This window comes from Heterodontus francisci, chromosome 28, assembly GCF_036365525.1.
Source record: "Heterodontus francisci isolate sHetFra1 chromosome 28, sHetFra1.hap1, whole genome shotgun sequence".
Taxonomy (NCBI): Eukaryota; Metazoa; Chordata; class Chondrichthyes; order Heterodontiformes; family Heterodontidae; genus Heterodontus; species Heterodontus francisci.
This window is the reverse complement of record NC_090398.1, coordinates 14,867,847-14,892,497: the sequence shown is the minus strand read 5'-3', so window position 1 is coordinate 14,892,497 and position 24,651 is coordinate 14,867,847. Positions and strand designations below refer to the sequence as shown.

At 47.4% G+C, this 24,651-nt stretch overlaps 1 protein-coding gene across 1 annotated transcript in view; it reads left to right on the top strand.

Annotated features, from left to right (window-relative positions):
• The window catches only part of LOC137385228 (equilibrative nucleobase transporter 1-like), a 140,122-nt gene that overhangs the window by 79,751 nt on the left and 35,720 nt on the right, over positions 1 to 24,651 (top strand). The window contains exon 9 of the mRNA XM_068060214.1: positions 20,732 to 20,860. Within this exon, the coding sequence (XP_067916315.1) occupies positions 20,732 to 20,860 (129 nt within the window). The remainder of the gene's footprint in view (positions 1 to 20,731; positions 20,861 to 24,651) is intronic.

Below are 24,651 nucleotides of genomic sequence, written 5' to 3'. Positions count from 1 at the left end.
ACACCTGGGCAGGACCGGGACTGATTTCCTCGGGGGAGTGTTTGCTAGAGTGGTTGGGGAAGGTTTAAAATAAATTGGCAGGAGGATGGGAACCTTTGCAAGGAGTCAGAGGAGGAGGGGAATCAAAGACAAGAACAAAAGAAAGTAAGGGGAATAGGAAAAGTGATAGGCAGAGAAATCAAGGGCCAGAATCAAACAGGGCTACAGTGAAAAATAGTGGGAAGAGGACAAGTAATGTTAAAAAGATAAGTCTTAAGGCGCGGAGCATTCACAATAAAGTGGATGAATTAATCGTGCAAATAGATGTAAACAGGTATGATATAGTCGGGATTAGAGAGATATGGCTGCAAGGTGACCAGGGATGGGAAATGAACATCCAGGGATATTCAGTATTTAGGAAGGACAGACAAAAAGCAAAAGGCGGTCGAGTTTCTTTGCTGGTGAAAGAGGAAATTAACGTAATAGTGAAGAAAGATGTTAGCTCTGACGATGTGGGATCTCTATGGGTAGAGCTGAGAAACACTAAGGGGCAAAAAACATTAGTGGGGGTTGTATATAGACCCCCAAACTGCAGTGGTGATATTGGGAATGGCATTAACAGGAAATTAGAGATGCATGCGATAAAGGAACATCTGTAATTATGGGTGACTTTAATCTACATAAAGATTGGGCAAATCAAATTAGTCACAATACCGTAGAGAAAGAATTCTTGGAGTGTATACGGGATGGTTTTCTGGACCAACACATTGAGGAACCAACGAGAGAACAGGCCATCCTAGAGTGGGTATAGTGTAATGAGAGAGGAATAATTGACAATTTAGTGGTGCGTGATCCCTTGTGGACGAGCGACCATAATATGATAGAATTCTTCATCAAGGTAGAGAGTGACGTAGTTGATTTTGAGACTAGGGTCCTGAATCTTAGTAAAGGAAACTACGAAGGTATGAGGCGTGAGTTGGCAATGACAGATTGGGAAACGTTACTGAAAGGGATGACGGTGGATAGGCAATGGCAAACATTTAAAGAGCGCATGGATGAACTACAACAATTGTTTCTCCCTGTCTGGCACAAAAGTAAAACGGGAAAGGTAGCCAAACCATGGCTTACAAGGGAAATTAGAGATAGCATTAGATCCAAGGAAGAGGCATATAAATTTGCCAGAAACAACAACAGGTCTGAGGATTGGGAGCAGTTTAGAATTCAGCAAAGGCGGACCAAGGGATTGATTAAGAAGGGGAAAATAGAGTACAAGAGTAAGCTTGCAGGGAACATAAAAACTGACTGTAAAAGTTTCTATAGGTATGTGAAGAGAAAAAGATTGGTGAAGACAAATGTAGGTCCCTTACAGTCAGAAACAGGGGAATTTATGATGGGGAATAAAGAAATGGCTGACCAACTAAATGCATGCTTTGGTTCTGTCTTCACAAAGGAGGACACAAATATCATACCAGAAATGTTGGGGAACACAGAACTTAGCGAGAGGGAGGAACCGAAGGAAATCAGTATTAGTAGAGAAATGGTGTTGGGGAAATTGATGGGATTGAAGGCCAATAAATCCCCAGAGCCTGATGGTATGCATCCCAGAGTACATAAGGAAGTGGCCCTGGAAATAGTGGATGCATTGGTGGTCATCTTCCAAGATTCTATAGACTCTGGAACAGTTCCTACAGATTGGAGGGTAGCTAATGTAACCCAACTATTTAAAAAGGGAGGTAGAGAGAAAACAGGGAATTATACACCAGTCAGCCTGACATCGGTAATGGGGAAAATTCTAGAGTCCATTATCAAAGATTTTTCAGCAGAACACTTAGAGTACAAAGAACAAAGAACAGTACAGCACAGGAACAGGCCATTCAGCCCTCCAAGCCTGCACCGATCTTGATGCCTGCCTAAACTAAAACCTTCTGCACTTCCGGGGACCGTATCCCTCTATTCCCATCCCATTCATGTATTTGTCAAGATGCCTCTTAAACATCATTATCGTACCTGCTTCCACCATCTCCCCCGGCAACAAGTTCCAGGCACTCACCACCCTCTGTGTCAAGAACTTGCCTCGCACATCCCCTCTAAACTTTACCCCTCTCACCTTAAACCTATGTCCCCTAGTAACTGACTCTTCCACCCTGGGAAAAAGCTTCTGACTATCCACTCTGTCCATGCCGCTCATAACTTTGTAAACCTCGATCATGTCACCCCTCCACCTCCGTCGTTCCAGTGAAAACAATCCGAGTTTATCCAACCTCTCCTCATAGCTAATGCCCTCCAGACCAGGCAACATCCTGGTAAACCTCTTCTGTACCCTCCCCAAAGCCTCCACGTCCTTCTGGTAGTGTGGTGACCAGAATTGTACGCAATATTCTAAGTGTGGCCTAACTAAAGTTCTGTACAGCTGCAGCATGACTTGCCAATTTTTATACTCCACCGACCGATGAAGGCAAGCATGCCATATGCCTTCTTGACTACCTTATCCACCTGCGTTACCACCTGTGGACCTGTACAAAAGAACAAAGAAAATTACAGCACAGGAACAGGCCCTTCGGCCCTCCAACCCTGCGCTGATCCAGATCCTCTATCTAAACATGTCGCCTATTTTCTAAGGGTCTGTATCTCTTTGCTTCCTGCCCATTCATGTATCTGGCTGGATACATCTTAAAAGACGCTATGGTGCCAGCGTCTACCACCTCCGCTGGCAACGCGTTCCAGGCACCCACCACCCTCTGCGTAAGGAACTTTCCACGCATATCCCCCCTAAACTTTTCCCCTCTCACTTTTAACTCGTGACCCCTAGTAATTGAATCCCCAACTCTGGGAAAAAGCTCCTTGCTGTACGCCCAGATCTTTCTGCCTGTCAATACTCCTAAGGGTTCTGCCATTTACTGCATACTTCCCACCTGCATTAGATCTTTCAAAATGCATTACCTCACATTTGTCCGGATTAAACTCCATCTGCCATTTCTCCGCCCAAGTCTCCAACCGATCTATATCCTGCTGTGTCCTCTGACAATCCTTATCACTCTCCGGAACTCCACCAACCTTTGTCGTCCGCAAACTTACTAATCAGACCAGCTACATTTTCCTCCAAATTATTTATATATACTACAAAGAGCAAAGGTCCCAGCACTGATCACTGCAGAACACCACTAGTCACATCCTTCCATTCAGAAAAGCACCCTTCCACGGCTACCCTCTGTCTTCTATGACAGAGCCAGTTCTGTATCCATCTTGCCAGCTCACCTCTGATCCTGTGTGACTTCACCTTTTGTACCAGTCTGCCATGAGGGACCTTGTCAAAGGCTTTACTAAAGTCCATGTAGATAACATCCACTGCCCTTCCTTCATCAATCATCTTTGTCACTTCCTCAAAAAACTCAATCAAATTAGTGAGACACGACCTCCCCTTTCCAAAACCATGCTGCCTCTCGCTAATAAGTCTGTTTGTTTCCAAATGGGAGTAAATCCTGTCCCTAAGAATCCTCTTCTAATAGTTTCCCTACCACTGGCGTAAGGCTCACCGGCCGAGATAATTTCTGGATTATCCTTGCTACCCTTCTTAAACAAAGGAACAACATTGGCTATTCTCCAGACCCCTGGGACCTCACCTGTGGCCAATGAGGATGCAAAGATTTCTGTCAAGGCCCCAGCAATTTCTTCCCTTGCCTCCCTCAGTATTCTGGGGTAGATCCCATCAGGCCCTGGGGACTTATCTATCTTAATGCTTTGCAAGACACCCAATACCTCCTCCTTTTTGATAATGAGATGACTGAGACTATCTACACTCTCTTCCCCAGGCTCATCATCCACCAAGTCCTTCTCTTTGGTGAATACTGATGCAAAGTATTCATTTCATACCTCTCCCATTTCCTCTGGCTCCACACATAGATTCCCTTCTCTGTCCTTGAGCGGACCAACCCTTTCCCTAGTTACCCTCTTGCTCTTTATATATGTATAAAAAGCCTTGGGATTATCCTTAAGCCTGTTTGCCAATGACTTTTCATGACCACTTTTAGCCCTCCTGACTCCTTGCTTAAGTTCCTTTCTACTGTCTTTATATTCCTCAAGCAATTCATCTGTTCCTAGCCTTCCAGCCCTTAGGAATGCTTCCTTTTTCTTTTTGACTAGGCTCACAATATCCCACGTTATCCAAGGTTCCTGAAACTTGCCAAACTTATCCTTCTTCCTCACAGGAACATGCTGGTCCTGGATTCTAATCAACTGACATTTGAAAGACTCCCACATGTCAGATGTTGATTTACCCTCAAACAGCCACCCCCAATCTAAATTCTTCAGTTCCTGCCTAATATTGTTATAATTAGCCTTCCCCCAATTTAGCACCTTCACCCGAGGACTACTCTAATCCTTATCCACAAGTATCTTAAAACTGATGGAATTATGGTCACTGTTCCCGAAATGCTCCCCTACTGAAACTTCGACCACCTGGCCGGGCTCATTCCCCAATGCCAGGTCCAGTACGGCCCCATCCCTAGTTGGACTATCTACATATCGTTTCAAGAAGCCCTCCTGGATGCTCCTTACAAATTCTGCCTGTTCAACAGCTACCCCATCTAAGCCCCGAGCACTAAGTGAGTCCCAGTCAATATCGGGGAAGTTAAAATCACCCACCACTACAACCCTGTTACCTTTACATCTTTCCAAAATCTGTCTGCATATCTGCTCCTCTACCTCCCGCTGGCTGTTGGGAGGCCTGTAGAAAACCCCCAACATCATGACTGCACCCTTCCTATTCCTGAGTTCCACCCATATTGCCTCGCTGCATGACCCCTCTGAGGTGTCCTCCCGCAGTACAGCTGTGATATTCTCCTTAACAAGTAATGCAACTCCCCCACCCCTTTTACATCCCCCTCTATCCTGCCTGAAACTTCTAAATCCTGGAACATTTAGCTGCCAATCCTGTCCGTCCCTCAAACAAGTCTCTGTAATAGCAACACCATCATAGTTCCAAGTAGTAATCCAAGCTCTAAGTTCATCTGCCTTACCTAGAACATAGAACATAGAACAGTACAGCACAGTACAGGCCCTTCGGCCCACGATGTTGTGCCGAACCTTTAACCTACTCTAAGATCAAACTAACTACCTACCCTTCATTCTACTATCGTCCATGTACCTATCCAAGAGTCGCTTAAATGTCCCTAATGTATCTGCTTCTACTACCACCGTTGGCAGCGCATTCCACGCACCCACCACTCTCTGTGTAAAGAACCTACCTCTGACATCTCCCCGAAACCTTCATCCAATCACCTTAAAATTATGCCCCCTGGTGATAGCCCTTTCCACCCTGGGAAAAAGTCTCTGGCTATCAACTCTATCTATGCCTCTCATCATCTTGTACCCCTCTATCAAGTCACCTCTCATCCTTCTTCGCTCCAATGAGAAAAGCCCTAGCTCCCTCAATCTTTCTTCGTAGGACATGCCCTCCAGTCCGGGCAGCATCCTGGTAAATCTCCTCTGCACCCTCTCTAAAGCTTCCACATCCTTCCTATAATGAGGCGACCAGAACTGAACACAATATTCCAAGTGTGGTCGAACCAGGGCCTTATAGAGCTGCAGCATAACCTCTCGGCTCTTAAACTCAATCCCCCTGTTAATGAAAGCCAACACACCATACGCCTTCTTAAAAACCCTGTCAACTTATATATACTACAAACAGCAATGGTCCCAGTATTGATTCCTGCGGAACACCACGAGTCACATCCCTCCATTCAGAAAAGCACCCTTCCACTGCTACCCTCTGTCTTCTATGAGTAGTGGTAATCTCACTAGACTAGTAACTCAGAGCCTCAGGTTAATGCTCTGAGAACATGGGTTCAAATCCCACCTTAACACAAGGTAGAATTTGAATTCAATTAATCAATCTGGAATTTAAGAAAAAGCTAGGCGAGTAGTGAACATGAAACCATTGTTAATTGTTGTAAAAATCCATCTGGTTTACTAAAGTCCTTGAGAGAAAAAAAATCTGCTGTCCTTACTTGGTCTGGCCTATATGTGACTCCAGACCCACAGCAATGTGGTTGACTCTTAATGCCCTCTAAGAAGCCACTCAGTTGTATCAAGCCACTACAAAGAGTGAGAAAATGAATGAAACCGTTCAGACCACCTGGCATCAACCTAGGCACAGACCCACCAGAGGTGGTGGCACAGTGGTATACAGTAGGGAGGGAGTTGCCCTGGGAGTCCTCAACATCGACTCTGGACCCCATGAAGTCTCATGGCATCAGATCAAACATGGACAAGGAAACCTCCTGCTGATTATCACCTACCGCCCTCCCTCAGCTGATGAGTCAGTACTCCTCCACGTTGAACAGCACTTGGAGGAAGCACTGAGGCTGGCGAGGGCACAGAATGTACTCTGGGTGGGGGACTTCTATGTCCATCACCAAGAGTGGCTCGGTAGCACCACTACTGACCGAGCTGGCCGAGTCCTAAAGGACATAGCTGCTAGACTGGGTATGAGGCAGGTGGTGAGGGAACCAACAAGAGGGGAAAACATACTTGACCTCATCCTCACCAATCTGCTTGCCGCAGATACATCTGTCCATGACAGTATTGGTAGGAGTGACCACTGCACAGTCCTTGTGGAGACGAAGTCCCGCCTTCACATTGAGGACACCCTCCATCATGTTGAATGGCACTACCACTGTGCTAAATGGGATAGATTTCGAACAGATCTAGCAATGCAAAACTGGGCATCCATGAGGCACTGTGGGCCATCAGCAGCAGCAGAATTGTACTCAACTACAATCTGTAACCTCATGGCCCGGCATATCCCCCACTCTACCATTACCATCAAGCCAGGAGACCAACCCTTCTTCAATGAAGAGTGCAGGTGGACATGCCAGGAGCAAAACCAGGCATACCTCAGAACGAGGTGTTAACCTGGTGAAGCTACAACACAGGACTATCTGCATGCAAACTGCATAAGCAGCATGCGATAGACAGAGCTAAGCGATCCCATAACCAACGGATCAGATCTAAGCTCTGCAGTTCTGCCACATCCAGCCGTGAATGTTGGTGGACAATTAAACAACTAACTGGAGGATGTGGCTCCACAAATATCCCCATCCTCAATGATGGGGGTGCCCAGCCCATCAGTGCGAAAGATAAGGCTGAAGCATTTGCAACAATGTTCAGCCAGAAGTGCTGAGTTGATGATCCATCTTGGCCTCCTCCTGAAGTCCCCAGCATCACAGATGCCAGACTTCAGCCAATTCGATTCACTCCGTGTGATATCAGGAAACGACTGAAGGCACTGGATACTGCCAAGACTATGGGCCCTGACAATATTCCGGCAATAGTACTGAAGACCTGTGCTCCAGAACTTGCCACGCCCTAGCTACAACACTGGCATCTATCCTACAATGTGGAAAATTTCCCAGGTATGTCCTGTACACAAAAAGCAGGACAAGTCCAACCTGGCCAATTACCACCCCATCAGCCTACTCTCAATCATCAGTAAAGTGATGGAAGGTGTTATCAACAGTGCCATCAATGGGCACTTGCTTAGCAATAACCTGCCCAGTGACGCTCAGTTTGGGTTCTGCCAGGGCCATTCAGCTCCTGACCTCATTACAGCCTTGGTTAAAACATGGACAAAAGAGCTGAACTCAAGAGGTGAGGTGAGAGTGACTGCCCTTGACATCAAGGCAGCATTTGACCGAGTATGGTATCAAGGAGCCCTAGCAAAACTGAGGTCAATGTGAGGCAGGGGGAAAACCCTCCGCTGGCTGGAGTCATACCTAGCACAAAGGAAGATGGCTGTGGTTGTTGGAGGGCAATCATCTGCGCTCCAGGACATCACTGCAGGAGTTCCTCAGGGTAGTGTCCTAAGCCCAACCATCTTCAGCTGCTTCATCAATGACCTTCCTTCAATCATAAGGTCAGAAGTGGGGATGTTCGCTGATGATTGCACAATGTTCAGCACCATTCGTGACTCCTTAGATACTGGAGCAGTGTAGAAATGCAGCAAGACCTGGACAATATCCAGGCTTGGGCTGATAAGTGGCAAGTAACATTTGTGCCTCACAAGTGCCAGGCAATGACCATCTCCGACAAGAGAGAATCTAACCATCTCCCCTTGACATTCAATGGCATTACAATCGCTAAATCCCCCACTATCAATCTCCTAGGGGCTACCATTGACCAGAAACTGAACTGGAGTAGCCATATAAATTCCGTGGCTACAAGAGCAGGTCAGAGGCTAGGAATCCTGAGGCGAGTAACTCACTTCCTGACTCCCCAAAGCCTGTCCACCATCTACAAGGCACAAGTCAGGAGTGTGATGGAATACTCTCCTCTTGCCTGGATGGGTGCAGCTCCAACAACACTCAAGAAGCTCGACACCATCCAGGGCAAAGCAGCCCGCTTGATTGGCACTCTATCTACAAACATTCACTCCCTCCACCATCGACGCACAGTGACAACAGTGTGTACCATCTAAAAGATGCACTGCAGCAATGCACCAAGGCTTCTTAGACAGCACCTTCCAAACCCGCAACCTCTACTAACTAGAAGGACAAGGGCAGCAAATGCATAGGAACACCACCGCCTGCAAGTTCCCCTCCAAGTCACACACCATCCTGACTTGGAACTATATCGCCGTTCGTCCACTGTCGCTGGGTCAAAATCCTGGAACTCCCTTCCTAACAGCACTGTGGGTGTACCTACCCCAAATGGACTGCAGCGGTTCAAGAAGGCAGCTCACCACCACCTTCTCAAGGGCAATTAGGGATGGGCAATAAATGCTGGCCAAGCCAGCGACGCTCAAATCCCATGAATGAATAAAAATAAAAGATGGTGGCACAGTGATGTATCATTGGGAGGGAGTTGCCCGATGAGTTCTCAATATTTATTCCAGACCCCATGATGTCTCATGGTATCAGGTCAATCATGGGCAAGGAAAGTTCCTGCAGATTACCAACTATCGCCCCCTCCGCCTCCCTCAGCTGATGGATCAGTGCTTCTCCATGTTGAACACCAATTGAAAGAAGCACTGAGGATAGCAAGGACACAATAGGTACTCTGGGTGGGGGACTTCAATGTCCATTACCGAGAGTGGCTCTGTAGCACCATTACTGACCGAGCTGGAAGAGTCCTAAAGGACGTAGCTGCTAGACAGGGTCTGCAGCAGGTGGTGAGGGGAAAATATCTACTTAACCTCGTCTTTACCAATCTACCTGTTGCAGGTGCATCGGTCCGTGACAGTATTGGTAGGAGTGACTACCGCAAAGGGGCGGCACAGTGGCGCAGTGGTTAGCACCGCAACCTCACAGCTCCAGCGACCCGGGTTCAATTCTGGGTACTGCCTGTGTGGAGTTTGCAAGTTCTCCCTGTGTCTGCGTGGGTTTCCTCCGGTTTCCTCCCACAGCCAAAAGACTTGCAGATTGATAGGTAAATTGGCCATTATAAATTGCCCCTAGTATAGGTAGGTGGTAGGGGAATATAGGGACAGGTGAGGATGTGGTAGGAATATGGGATTAGTGTAAGGTTAGTATAAATGGGTGGTTAATGGTCGGCACAGACTCGGTGGGCCGAAGGGCCTGTTCCAGTGCTGTATCTCTAAATCAAAAAAATATGTAAAAAAACTTGGGTGGCAACTTTGAGCGCTCTATGGACATGGACCCCAAGATCCCTCTGTTCCTCCACACTACCAAGAATCCTGTCTTTAAGCATGTATTCTGCATTCAAATTCGACCTTCCAAAATGAATCACTTCACACTTTTCCAGGTTGAACTCCATCTGCCACTTCTCAGCCCAGCTCTGCATCCTGTCAATGTCCCGTTGCAACCTACAACAGCCTTCCACACTATCCGCAACTCCAGCAACCTTCATGTCATCGGCAAACTTTCTAACCCAGCCTTCCACTTCCTCATCCAAGTCATTTATAAAAATCACAAAGAGCAGAGGTCCCAGAACAGATCCCTGCGGAACACCAGTGGTCACCGAGCTCCATGCTGAATACTTTCCATCGACTACCACCCTCTGTCTTCTATGGGCCAGAATACTGAAGCAAAGTATTCATTTAGGACCTCCCCTACCTCCTCCGACTCCAGGCACAAGTTCCCTCCACTATCCCTGATCGGCCTTCCCCTCACTCTGGCCATCCTCTTGTTCCTCACATAAGTGTAGAACGCCTTGGGATTTTCCTTAATCCTACCCGCCAAGACTTTTTCATGTCCCCTTCTAGCTCTCCTAAGTCCATTCTTCAGTTCCTTCCTGGCTACCTTGTAACCCTCTAAAGCCCTGTCTGATCCTTGCTTCCTCAACCTTAAGTAAGCTTCCTTCTTCCTCTTGACTAGCTGTTCCACATCTCTTGTCATCCAAGGTTCCTTCACCCTACCATCCCTTCCTTGCCTCATCGGGACAAACCTATCCAGCAGTCGCAGCAAGTGCTCCCTAAACAACCTCCACATTTCTGTTGTGCATTTCCCTGAGAACATCTGTTCCCAATTTATGCTCCCCAGTTCCTGCCTAATCGCATTGTAATTCCCCCTCCCCCAATTAAATATTTTCCCATCCCGTCTGCTCCTGTCCCTCTCCATGACTATAGTAAAGGTCAGGGAGTTGTGATCACTATCACCGAAATGCTCTCCCACCGAGAGATCTGCCACCTGGCCTGGTTCGTTGCCAAGCACCAAGTCCAACATAGCCTCCCCTCTAGTCGGCCTATCTACATATTGAGTCAGGAAACCTTCCTGGACACACCTGACAAAAACTGCTCCATCCAAACTATTTGCACTAAGGAGGTTCCAATCAATATTAGGGAAGTTGAAGTCACCCATGACTACAACCCTGTTACTTCTGCACCTTTTCAAAATCTGCCTCCCAATCTGTTCCTCCGTGTCTCTGTTGCTATTGGGGGGTCTATAGAAAACTTCCAACAAAGTGACTGCTCCTTTCCTGTTTCTGACTTCCACCCATAATGACTCAGTAGACAAACCCTCCTCGACGACCTCCCTTTCTGCAGCTGTGATACTATCCCTGATTAACAATGCCACTCCCCCACCTCTTTTACCTCCCTCCCTATTCCTTTTGAAACATCTAAACCCCGGAACATCCAACATCCATTCCTGCCCCTTGTGATATCCACGTCTCCGTAATGGCCACAACATCGTAGCTCCAAGTACTGATCCATGCTCTAAGTTCATCACCCTTATTCCTGACACTTCTTGCGTTAAAATAGACACACTTCAACCCATCATACTGGCTGCAACTTTGCCCAGTCAACTGTCTAACCTTCCTCACAGACTCTCTGCACTCGGTATCTGCCTGTTCAACAGCTACCCCATCCACTGATCCGTAGCTCCGGTTCCCATCCCCCTGCCAAACTAGTTTAAACCCTCCCGAAGAGCACTAGCAAGCCTCCCACCCAGGATATTGGTGCCCCTCCAGTTCAGATGCAACCCGTCCTTCTTGTACAGGTCCCACCTTCCCCAGAAGGTATCCCAATGATCCACATATCTGAATCCCTCCCTCCTACACCAGTTCTGTAGCCACGTGTTCAGCTGCACTCGCTCCCTGTTTCTAGCCTCACTAGCACGTGGCACCGGTAACAATCTTGAGATTACTCTGCTCGTCCTGCCTTTCAGCTTCCAACCGAACTCCCTATATTCGCTTTTCAGGTCCTCATCCCTTTTCCTAGCTATGTCATTGGTACCGATATGTACCACGACCTCTGGCTGCTCCTCCTCCCCCTTAAGAATCCTGTCGACTCGATCTGAGACATCCCTGACCCTGGCACCCAGGAGGCAACATACCATCCGGGAGTCTCGTTCGCAACCACAGAATCTCCTGTCTGTTATATTTCTCGCATTGAAACAAACGCACTTCAGACCACCAGTCCCGCTGTGCTCCACAACATCTCCCTGCCTGCTCTTCCTCTTAGTCTTACTGGCCTTATTTACTAGTTCCCCCTCATTTATTTCACTTGCTGTCCTACTGCTCTGGTTTCCACCCCCCTGCCACACTAGTTTAAACCCTCCCGAGTGATGCTAGCAAACCTCACAGCCAGGATATTTGTGCCCCTCCAGTTTAGATGCAACCCGTCCTTCTTGTACAGGTCCCATCTGTCCCTGAAGAGAGCCCAATGGTCCAGATATCTGGAACCCTCCCTTCGACACCAGCTGTTCAGCCACGTGTTTAGCTGCACTATCTTCCTATTTCTAGCCTCACTGGCACGTGGCACAGGGAGTAATCCCAAGATTACAACCCTAGAGGTCCTGTTTTTTAACTTTCTACCTAACTCACTAAACTCCCCCTGCAGGACCTCGTCACTCTTCCTGCCTATGTCATTGGTACCGATGTGTACCACAACATCTGGCTGTTCACCCTCCCCCTTCAGAATGCCCCCTGTCCGTTCAGAGACATCCTTAACCCTGGCACCAGGGAGGCAACCTACCATCCTGGAGTCTCTTTCACGTCTACAGAAGCGCCTATCTGTGCCCCTGACTATAGAGTCCCCTATAACTATTGCTCTTCTGCACTTTGTCCCTCCCTGCTGAACAACAGTGCCAGCCATGGTGCCACTGCTCTGGCTACTGCTGTTTTCCCCTGATAGGCCATCCCCCACAACAGTATCCAAAACGGTATACTTGTTAGTGAGGGGGATAGCCACAGGGGATTCCTGCACTGACTGCCTGCCCCTTCTAGCGGTCACCCATCTATCTGCCTGCACCTTGGGTGTAACCACTTCTCTAACACTCCTGTCTGTGACACTCTCTGCCACCTGCATGCTCCTAAGTGCATCCAGTTGCCGCTCCAACCAATCCATGCGGTCTGTGAGGAGCTGCAACTGGGTACACTTCCTGCAGATGTAGTCGTCCGGAACGCTGGAAGCGTCACGGACCTCCCACATCTCACAGGTGAAGCACTTAACCCCGCTAACTGACATTCCTAGCACTAATTAATAAATTAATTTAAGATAAATAAATACTTATTAAATCCTTAATAATTGTTATAACTATATGGTCCCGAGTGCTAGATTCCTACTATAAATATTAAATACTAACTAAATACAGTAATCTCCTCCCTCTGGTTTAGTTACTCTACTTATTAATTAGTTAGTTAGGGTTTTAATCAATTTTTATCAATGTTTTATTTTCAAATTCAGTTAAAAAAATTCCCTACCAGCCAATCAGGTCACAGCTTTCCTGTGATGTCACTTTCAGTTTTTTTTAAACCAGAGGTAAGTTTTTTATACTTACCGGTCCGGAACTCTGCCCTCCGAGTCTTCTCCCAGTCATCTGTGCTCTTTGGAAGCTCTGGGCTCCCCTCACTCTGAGGACAGGTCGGAAATGAAAGGAGTTCCTCGCTCCCTCCTTACCGAACTTCCTCAGTTACCAAACTTCCACTGTAGCACTCTAGTACAAACAAAGTCAGCACTGTAAGATGGCTCACTTTTATACTGACTCACTCTAGCCCCCTGAAAACTGGTTTAAACCAATTCTCTAATTAACAAGGTGCAGCTGCAAGCAGAGCCTGAGTGAACCCTGTTTAAAGCTGGTCTAAAACTCACCTTCCCCAACCCTAACAGCAACTGTTAAATTGATCTGCTAAATAAAAGACAGATTAGATTTAAGATAAAATTAACCCTTAATTATCCTCACTTACCAAACTTCCACTGTCGCACTCTATTACAACCCAACTCCAGTGCAAACAAAGTAGAATCAAGCAGAGTCATCATGGATTTACGAAAGGGAAATCATGCTTGACAAATCTACTAGAATTCTTCGAGGATGTAACTAGTAGAGTTGATGAGGGGGAGCCAGTGGATGTAGTTTATTTGGACTTTCAGAAGGCTTTCAACAAAGCCCCACATAAGAGATTAGCGTGTAAAATTAAAGCGCATGGGATTGGGGGTAATGTATTGAGATGGATCGAAAATTGGTTGGCAGACAGGAAACAAAGAGTAGGGATAAATGGGTCTTTTTCCGAATGGCAGGCAATGACTAGTGGGGTACCGCAGGGATCGGTGCTAGGACCCCAGCTATTCACAATATACATTAATGATTTAGATGAGGGAACTAAATGTAATATCTCCAAATTTGCAGATGACACAAAACTGGGTGGGAGGGTGAGTTGTGAGGAGGATGCAGAGAGGCTTCAGGGTGATTTGGACAAGTTGAGTGAGTGGGCTAATTGATGGCAGATGCAGTATAATGTGGATAAATGTGAGATCATCCACTTTGGTAGCAAAAACAGGAAGGTAGATTATTATCTGAACGGCTATAAACTGAGAGATGGGAATATGCAGCAAGACCAGGGTGTTCTCGTACACCAGTTGCTGAAAGTAAGCATGCAGGTGCAACAGGCAGCAAAAAAGGCAAATGGTATGTTGGCCTTCATAGCGAGAGGATTTAAGTACAGGAGCAGGGATGTCTCGCTGCAATTATACAGGGCCTTGGTGAGGCCACACCTGGAATATTGTGTGCAGTTTTGATCTCCTTATCTGAGGAAGGATGTTCTTGCTATAGAGGGAGTGCAGCGAAGGTTTACCAGACTGACTGCTGGGATGGCGGGACTGACATATGAGGAGAGATTGAGTTGGTTCGGATTATATTCGCTGGAGTTCAGAAGAGTGAGGGGGGATCTCATAGAAACCTATAAAATTCTAACAGGACTTGACAGGGTAGATGCAGGAAGGATGTTCCCGATGGTGGGAGAGTCCAGAACCTGGGGTCATAATCTAAGGGTACAGGGTAAATCTTTCAGGACTGAGATTAGGAGAAATTTCTTCACCCAGAGAGTGGAGAGCCTGTGGAATTCGCTACCACAGAAAGCGGTTGAGGCTGAAACATTGTCTGTTTTCAGGAAGGAGTTAGATATAGCTCTTGGGTCAAAAGGGATCAAAGGGTATGGGACAAAAGCGGGAACAAGCTACTGAGTTGGATAATCAGCCAGGATCATAATGAATGGTGGAGCAGGCTCGAAGGGCCGAATGGCCTACTCCTGCTCCTATTTTCTTTGCTTCTATGTGTTATGCCCCATTACTGTGCATCCTTTACACTGAAGCTATCTTCAGAGACATAGAACATCTACCAAGGTTGCAATATTGGTGGGTTGGACATTAACAACCTGAGATACGCAGATGGAACTGCATTAATTCCAGAGTCAGAAGAGACAGTACAGGAAATTATGAACAAAGTGAATGCGAGGAGTGGAACTTGGATTCAGAATGAATGTGAAGAAAACCATGACAATGGTGATAAGTAGGGACCTAACCCTGGAAGTGAAAATGGAAGAAAATTAACAAGTCCTGGAACAGGTGAAAAGGATTACATGCCTTGGGCAGCTTCTCACAGATGCTGGGAGATGTGATTGTGAGATCCAAAGGGGAATTGAAATGGTCAAGACCAGCTTTGTCAGAATGAAGAACTTGTTAACATCAAAGCAACTGACCCTGAATCTGAGAAAAAGAATGCTGAAGTTTTACATTTTGTCATCTATGTTATATGCCCTGGAGACATGGACAACAAATAAATAGACGACTAATAAGCTAAATGCATTCGAGATGAGGACATATTGGAGGATGGTTCACATATAATACACAGACAGAAAGACTAATGACGAAGTGCTGGAAATGGCTGTGGAAAAGAGGAACTTAGTGAGTAATATCAAAGAGAGAAAGGTAGAGTATTTCAGCTACATCATTAGAGCAGAAGGTAGACTGAGAAAATTATCGCATAGACAGATCAATCGCAAATGTAGAAGAGGGAAGTAGAGCATAAAATGGATGGCAGGTATAATGGACAGATTGCAGTTGACCTATGCAGAATGTGTAAGAACAGCACAGTACAGACAGAGGTAGAGATCCATGGCAGTCAACCTTTTGGGAAGAAGAAGACACCAATGAACGAGGATGGGACGGAGCGTGGGACAGACATGACGAGCGAGTGTGAGATGGGAGAGGGAGTTGCAGAGAGTGGAGAGAGAGCAAGGGAAGAGCATGGGGGAGAGGAAGAGTGGGGAAAAGCGTGAGAGGAAAGAGAGGGGTGGAGACCAGAGGGAGAGAGATTGGGGGAGACCAAGGGAGGCAGGATAGATTGGGGAATGAGCAGGGAGAGAGAGGGAAGGGGGAGGAAGGGAGGGGGAAGGAGAGAGAGAGATGCCGGAGAGACGGAGAGAGCAGGGGAGAGAGAGAGAGCAGGGGAAGAAGTGAGGAGGGTAGGGAGAGAGAAAGAGGGCAGGCGGTAGAAGACAGATTAAGAACAGAAAGCAAGAGCAAAGATGAGGGTGATAGTGGGCGAGGGCAGAGAACGGGGTAGAGAGACATGACGGGGAGAGAGGATAGATGGGGCGGGGTGAGAGGGTGGGAAAGAGGGAGAGGGAGAACAAGAATGTAGAGAGGGGGAGGGAGAATATGGGAGTGAGATTTGAGGAAGAGACTGGAAGAAAGAGTAGAGTGAGAGCAGGAGAGAGGTCGAGGGAGTGAGAGAGAGAGTGAGAAAGAGAAGAAGAGTGTCATAGAGTCATAGAGTTATACAGCACAGAAACAGGCCATTCGGCCCATCATGTCTATGCTGGCCATCAAGCACCTAACTATTCTAATCCCATTTTCCAGCAATTGGCCTGTCGCCTTGTATGCTATGATGTTTCGAGTGATCATCTAAATACTTCTTAAATGTTGTGAGGGTTCCTGCCTCGACCACCTCTTGAGGCGGTGTGTTCCAGATTCCAATCAACCTCTGGGTGAATTTTTATTTCCTCAAATTCCCTCTAAACCTCCTACCCCTTACCTTAAATCTATGCCCCCTGGTTATTGACACTTCCACTAGAGGAAATCAGTCTCTTACTATCTAACCTATCTATGCCCCTCATAATTTCATAGACTTCAATCATGTTCCCCCCTCAGCCTTCTCTGCTGTAAGGAAAACAACCCTCGCTTTTCCAGTCTCTCTTCATAGCTGAAGTGCTCCAGCCCAGGCAACATCCTGGTGAATCTCCTCTGCACCCTCTCCAGTGCAATCACATCCTTCCTATAGTGTGGTGCCCAGAACTGTACACAGTACTCCAGCTGTGGCTTAACTACTGTTTTATACAGCTCCATCATAACCTCCCAGCTCTGATATTCTATGCCTCGGCTAATAAAGGCAAGTATCCCATATGCCTTCCTAACCACCTTATCTACCTGTGCTGCTGCCTTCAGTGATCTATGGATAAGTACACCAAGGTCCCTCTGACACTCTGTACTTTCTAGGGTCCTATCATCCATTGTATATTCCCTTGCCTTGTAAGTCCTCCCAAAATGCATCACCTGTCACTTCTCAGGATTAAATTCCATTTGCCACTGCTCCGCCCATTTTACCAGCCCATCTCTATCGTCCTGAAATCTAAGGCTTTCCTCCTCACTATTTATGACACCACCAATTTTTGTGTCATCTGCGAACTTACTTGTCATGCCTCCTATATTCATGTCTAAATCATTAATGTACACTACAAACAGCAAGGGTTCCAGCACCGATCCCTGTGGTACACCACTAGTCACAGGCTTCCACTCGCAAAAACAACCCTCGACCATTACCTTCTGCCTCCTGCCACTAAGCCAATTTTGGATCCAATTTGCCACATTGCCCTACATCCCATGGGCTCTTACCCCCTTAACCAATCTCCCAGGCGGGACCTTATCAAATGCCTTACTGAATTCCATGTCGACTACATCAACTGCTTTACCCTCATCTACACATCTAGTCAACGCCTTGAAAAAGTCAATCAAACTAGTTAGACATGATCTCCCCCTAACAAAGCCATGCTGACTATCCCTGATTAATTCCTGCCTCTCCAAGTGGAGATTAATGCTGTCCCTCAGAATTTTTTCCAATAGTTTCCAAACCACTGATGTTAGACTCACCGGCCTGTAATTACCTGGTCTATCCCTCCTACCCTTCTTGAATAATGGTACCACATTCACTGTCCTCCAATCCTCTGGCACCTATCCCATGGCCAGAGAGGATTTGAAAATTTGTGTCTGAGCCCCTGCTATTTCCTCCCTTGCCTCACATAACAGCCTGGGATACATCTCATCTGGACTTGGGGATTTATCCAGTTTTGAGTCTGCTAAAATATCTGATATTTCCTCCCTTTCAATGCTAATATATTCAAATATATTGCAATCCCCCTCCCTGATCTCTACACCTACATCGTCCTCCCGCAAAGTGAACACAGATGAAAAGTAATCATTTAAAACCTCACCTATATCCTCCGGCTCCACACACAGATTGTCACTTTGGTCCCTAATGGGCCCTACTCTTTCCCTGGTTACCCTCTTGCCATTAATGCACTTATAAAACGCCTTAGGATTTTCCTTTATCTTGCCCGCCAACGTTTTTTCATGTCCCCTCTTCACTCTCCTAATTACTTTTTAAAGTACCACCCCTACACTTTCTATACTCCTCGAGTGCCTCTGCTGTTTTCAGCCCTCCGATTCGACCTTAAACCTCCTTTTTTTCCCTTATCCAATCCTCTATATCCCTTGATGACCAGGGTACCCTGGACTTGTTGGTCCTACCCTTCACCTTAATGGGTACATGTTGGCTCTGGACTCTCACTATTTCCTCTTTGAATGACTCCCACTAGTCTGATGTAGACTTTCCTACAAGGAGCTGCTCCCAGTCCACTTTGGCCAGATCCTGCTTTATCATATTTAAATCGCCCTTCCTCCAATTCAGTACCTTTATTTCCAGTCCATCTTTGTCCTTTCCCATAACTACCTTAAATCTTTCAGAGTTATGATCACTATCCCCGAAATGCTTCCCCCACGGACACTTCTACCACTTGTCCGGCTTCATTCTCTAGGATTAGGTCCAGTACTGCCCCTTCTTTTGTGAGACTTTCGACGTACTGGTTGACAAAGCTCTCCTGTATTCACTTTAAGAATTCCTCCCCCTTCAAGCCTTTTGCAATAAGACTATCCCAGTTGATTTTGGAGAAGTTGAAATCCCCAACTATTATTACCCTATTATTTTTACACCTCTCTCAGATTAGCCTACATATCTGCTCCTCTATCTCTCCCTGACTGGTTGGAGGCCTCTAATACACTCCCAGCCAAGTGATTGTCTCCTTTTTGTGCTGATGTTCCACCCATATGGCCTCATTTGTGGAATTTTCGAAGATATCATCCCTCCTTACTGCAGTAATTGATTCCTTGATCAACAGTGCAATGGCACCTCCTCTTTTACCCCTCCCCTGTTATGCCTGAAGATTCTATACCCTGGAATATTGAGTTGCCAGTCCTGCCCCTCCCTCAGCCATGTCTCTGTAATAGCAATAATATCATAATCCCATATGCGAGTCAGTGCCCTTAATTCATCTGCCTTACTAATAAGACTCCTTGCATGAAAATAGATGCAATCCAGCCTTGTATTTTTCACTTGTGCCTGAACAGGCCTATATTTGCTCTGCCTTCCAGAATGACTCAGTTTCTCGGTGAAGGGAAAGAGAGCCATGAAGAGTGAGAGGTGAACGATTGAGTTAGAGGAGAGAGAGAAAGAGTGGGCCAGGGAGAGAACAGGTCGAGGGGGAAAAAAATAGGAGAGAGCACAATAGAAAAAGGGGAATGGAGATTGAGGTTGGGTTGGGAACAAAGAGCAGAATGGGAGAGAGGGAGAGAGAGGAAGAGTGGAACAGAAGAGGGCGAGGTTGATGTGTTAGAACATAAGAGTTCGACCCTGTCTTCAGTTCAATTCCAGCCCGGTCACTCGTCAATGAGTTGAGCTATCTCGAGGCAGTCAAAGTGTGGGGAGAAGGGAACGCCTCTCTCTCTCTAGTGTGCATGCTCTCTCTCTCTCTCTCTGAGGCATGGAACCCAAAAAGCTCTGGCTCCATTCCCATGATGTGTGAATGTCAGTGGGTATTTATACCTGCCTGTCTGTGTGTTCTTCTTTCTGATTGATGGGAGGTCTTTGTGCCTGTCTGCCTGTGCATGTTTCTGTCTATTGGCCTGCCTGTACACATTTGTATCTGCCTGTCTATATGGCTCCCCGTTTGCCTAACTCTGTGTCTTTGTACGTTTCTGACTGTCTGTTACATCTCCCTGTCTGTTGGGTTTTTTTTGTTTCCCTGTCTGTGTGTTTATCCAGATCTAAATCTGCTCAGAGACTCATATCACACTCCATACTGAGCACCATGTCCCACGACACACTGGGACCAATATCCCCATCTAGACTGAGTCTGTATCCTAATCCAAGTGAGATCCATATCCCAATCTGCACTGAGCACCGGATCCCAAGTCACACTGAGACCCATATCACTATCAGCACGGAGACCCGTATCCACATCCACACGGAGACCCATACCTCAATCCACCCCGAGATCCGTACCTGAATCGACACCAAGAACTAGATCCCAATGCATCCTGAGACCCATATCCCAATTCACACCAAGATCTGTATCCCAAACCACTCCAAGACCCGTATCAGAATCCACATTGAGCTCCGACTTCCAATCTGCATCAAAACCTGACGCCCAATCCGCAACAAGCCATATATCCCAATCCACCCTGAGTCCCATATCTGAATCCATACTGAGCCCTGTATCCCAATGCACACCAACATGTGTATCTGAAATTCCATTCCAGCAAAAACTTCACATATAAGTGAGGACAAATGCAGCAAACCGCAGGTTGAAATGATCTCTTTCAGTCTTGTTAAGACCCTGTCAGCCATTGTATGTGTCTCTTTGTCTCCCTATCTTTCTGTCTGCATATAACTTTGACTTTGTCCCTCAGTCAGCAGGATGACAAATGCCAATGCTATCATACGTATATTTTCCATTTTCACTGCTCCCTTGAATGGACTCATTGTTGACTGGCAAAAACAGAGGAACAAACGAGCCGACGCTGGATCAGGGAATCCAGGTATGGACAGTTAGCTCCCTCCCAGTCTCCGGTAATCCAGGTGTGAACACTCAGGTCCCTCCAAGTCTCCAGTAATCCAGGTGTGAACACTCAGCTCCCTCCCAGTCTCAGGTAATCCAGGTGTGAACACTCAGCTCCCTCCCAGTCTCAGGTAATCCAGCTGTGGACACTCAGCTCCCTCCCAGTGTCAGGTAATCCAGGTGTGAACACTCAGATCCGTCCCAGTCTCAGGTAATCCAGGTGTGAACACTCAGCTCCCTCCCAGTCTCAGGTAATCAAGGTGTGAACACTTAGCTCCGTCCCAGTCTCAGGTAATCCAGGTGTGAACACTCAGCTCCCTAGCAGTTTCAGGTAATCCAGCTGTGGACACTCAGCTCCATCCCAGTGTCAGGTAATCCAGGTGTGAACACTCAGCTCCGTCCCAGTCTCAGGTAATCCAGGTGTGAACACTCAGCTCCCAAACAGTTTCAGGTAATCCAGCTGTGAACACTAAGCTCCCTCCCAGTCTCCACTAATCCAGGTGTGAACACTCAGCTCCCAAACAGTTTCAGGTAATCCAGCTATGAACACTAAGCTCCCTCCCAGACTCCACTAATCCAAGTGTGAACACTCAGCTCCCACCCAGTCTCCGGAAATCCAGGTGTGAACACTCAGCTCCCTCCCAGTCACTGGTAATCCAGGTGTGAACACTCACCTCCCTCCCAGTCTCCGGTAATCCAGGTGTGAACAATCAGCTCCCCCACAGTCTCAGGTAATCCAGGTGTGAATACTCAGCTCCCTCCCAGTCTCAGGTAATCCATGTATGGAGTATCAGGTCCCTCCCATTCTCAGGTAATCCAGGTGTAAACACTCAGCCGCCGCCAGTCTCAGGTAATCCAGGTTGAACAGTCAACTCCCTCCCAGTCTCAGGTAATCTAGGTGTGACCATTCAGCGAACTCCCAGTGTCAGGTAGTCCAGGTGTGAACACTCAGCTCCCTCCCAGTCCAAGGTAATCCAGGTCTGAACACGCAGCTCCCTCCCAGTGTCCAGTAATCCAGGTCTGAACACTCAGCTCCCTCCCAGTCTCCAGTAATCCAGGTGTAAATACTCAGCCCACTCGCAGTCTCAGGTAACCCAGGTGTGAACACTCAGCACCATCCCAGTATCAGGTAATCCAGGGAAGGACAGTCAGCTCACTCCCAGTATCAGGGAATCCAGGTGCCAACACTCAGGTCCCTCCCAGTCTCCGGTAATCCAGGTGTCAACACACAGCTCCCTCCCCGTCTCAGGTAATCCAGGTGTGAACACTCAGCTCCCTCCAAGTCTCAGGTAATCCAGCTGTGAAAACTCAGTTCCCTCCCAGCCTCAGGTATTGCAGGTGTGAACACTCAGGTCCCTCCCAGTCTCCAGTAATCCAACTGTGAACATTCAGTTCATTCCCAATCACAGGTAATCCAGGTGTGAATACTCAGCTCCCTCCAAGTCTCCCTAATGCAGGTGTGAATACTCAGCTCACTTGCAGGCTCAGGTAATTCAGGTGTGAACAGTCAGCCCACATCCAGGAGCAGGGAATCCAGATGTGAGCCCTCATCTCACTCCCAGACTAAGTAATCCATGTGTGCAGTCAGATGGCTTTCAGTCTCAGGTATTCCAGGTGTGAACACTTATTTGACTTCCAATCGTAGCAATCAAGGTGTAAATACTCAGCCCCATCGCGTCTCAGGTTACCCAGGTGTGAACACTCAGCTAGCTCTCAATCTACTGGTATCCAAGGGTGAACACTCAGCTCCCACCCAGTCTCAGGTAATCCAGGTGTGAACACTCAGCTACCTTTGAGTCTCAGGGAATCCAGGTGTGAACACTCATCTCATTCCCAGACTCTGGAATCCTGGTGAGAAAACCCAGCTGCCTTCCAGTCTCAGGTATTCCAGGTGTGAACACTTATTTGAATTCCAATCGTAGCAATCCAGGTGTAAATACATAGCTCCCTCCCAGTCTCAGATAATCCAGGTGTAAACACTCAGCTCCCGCCCAGTCTCAGGTAATCCAGGTTGAAAAGTCAATTCCCTCCCAGTCTCAGGTAATCTAGGTCTGAACACTCAGCTCCATCCAAGTCCCCCTAATGCAGGTGTGAACACTCAGCTCACTCCCAATCTCAGATAATCCAGGTGTGAACACTCAGCTCCCTCCCAGACTCAGGTAATTCAGGTGTGAACACTCAGCTAGCTCTCAATCTACTGGTATCCAAGGGTGAACACTCAGCTCCCACCCAGTCTCAGGTAATCCAGGTGTGAACACTCAGCTACCTTTGAGTCACAGGTAAACCAGGTGTGAACACTCAGCTCCTTCCCAGTCTCAGGTAATCTAGGTCTGAACACTCAGCTCCATCTAAGTCCCCCTAATGCAGGTGTGAACACTCAGCTACCGCCCAGTCTCGGGTAATCCAGGTTGAACAGTCAACTCCCTCCCAGTCTCAGGTAATCTAGGTCTGAATGCTCAGCTCCATCCAAGTCCCCCTAATGCAGGTGTGAACACTCAGCTCACTCCCAATCTCAGATAATCCAGGTGTGAACACTCTGCCCCTCCCAGTCTCAGGTAATCCAGGTTTGAACACTCAGCTCCCTCCCAGACTCAGGTAATTCAGTTGTGAAAACTCAGACCACATCCAGAGGCAGGGATTCCAGATGTGAACCCTCATCTCACTCACTGACTCAGGAGTCCAGGTGTGAATACTGAGCTCCCTTCCAGTCTCAGGTAATCCAGGTGTGAACACTCATTTGATTTCCAATGGAAGGAATCCAGGTGTAAATGCTCAGCCCCCTCCCAGTCTCAGTTTACCCAGGTGTGAACACTCAGCTAGCTCTCAATCTACTGGTATCCAAGGGTGAACACTCAGCTCACACCCAGTCTCAGGTAATCCAGGTGTGAACACTCAGCTACCTTTGAGTCTCAGGTAAACCAGGTGAGAACACTCAGCTCCCTCCCAGTCTCAGGTAATCCAGGTGTGAACACTCAGCTAACTCCCAGGCTCAGGTAATACATGTGTGAACACTCGGCTCGCTCCCAGTCTCAGGTAATCCAGGTGTGAACACTTATTTGACTTCCAATCATAGCAATCAAGGTGTAAAAACACCGCCCCATCGTGCCTCAGTTAATCCAGGTGTGAACACTCAACTCCCTCCCAGGCTCAGGTAATCCAGGTGTGGACAGTCAGATCCTTCCCAGTCTCTGGTAATCCAGGTGTAAACACTTAGCTACCGCCCTGTCTCAGGTAATCCAGGTTGAACAGACAACTCCCTCCCAGTCTCAGGTAATCCAGGTGTGAACACTCAGCTACCTCCCAGTCTCAGGTAATCTAGGTCTGAACACTCAGCTCCATTTAAGTCCCCCTAATGCAGGTGTGAACACTCAGCTACCGCCTAGTCTCAGGTAATCCAGGTTGAACAGTCAACTCCCTCCCAGTCTCAGGTAATCCAGGTGTGAACACTCAGCTACCTCCCAGTCTCAGGTAATCTAGGTCTGAACACTCAGCTCCATCCAAGTCCCCCGAATGGAGGTGTGAACACTCAGCTCACTCCCAATCTCAGATAATCCAGATGTGAACACTCTGCTCCTTCCCAGTCTCAGGTAATCCAGGTGTGAACACTCAGCTCCCTCCCAGACTCAGGTAATTCAGGTGTGAAAACTCAGACCACATCCAGTGGCATGGATTCCAGATGTGAACCCTCATCTCACTCACTGACTCAGGAGTCCAGGTGTGAATACTGAACTCCTTCCAGTCTCAGGTAATCCAGGTGTGAACACTCATTTG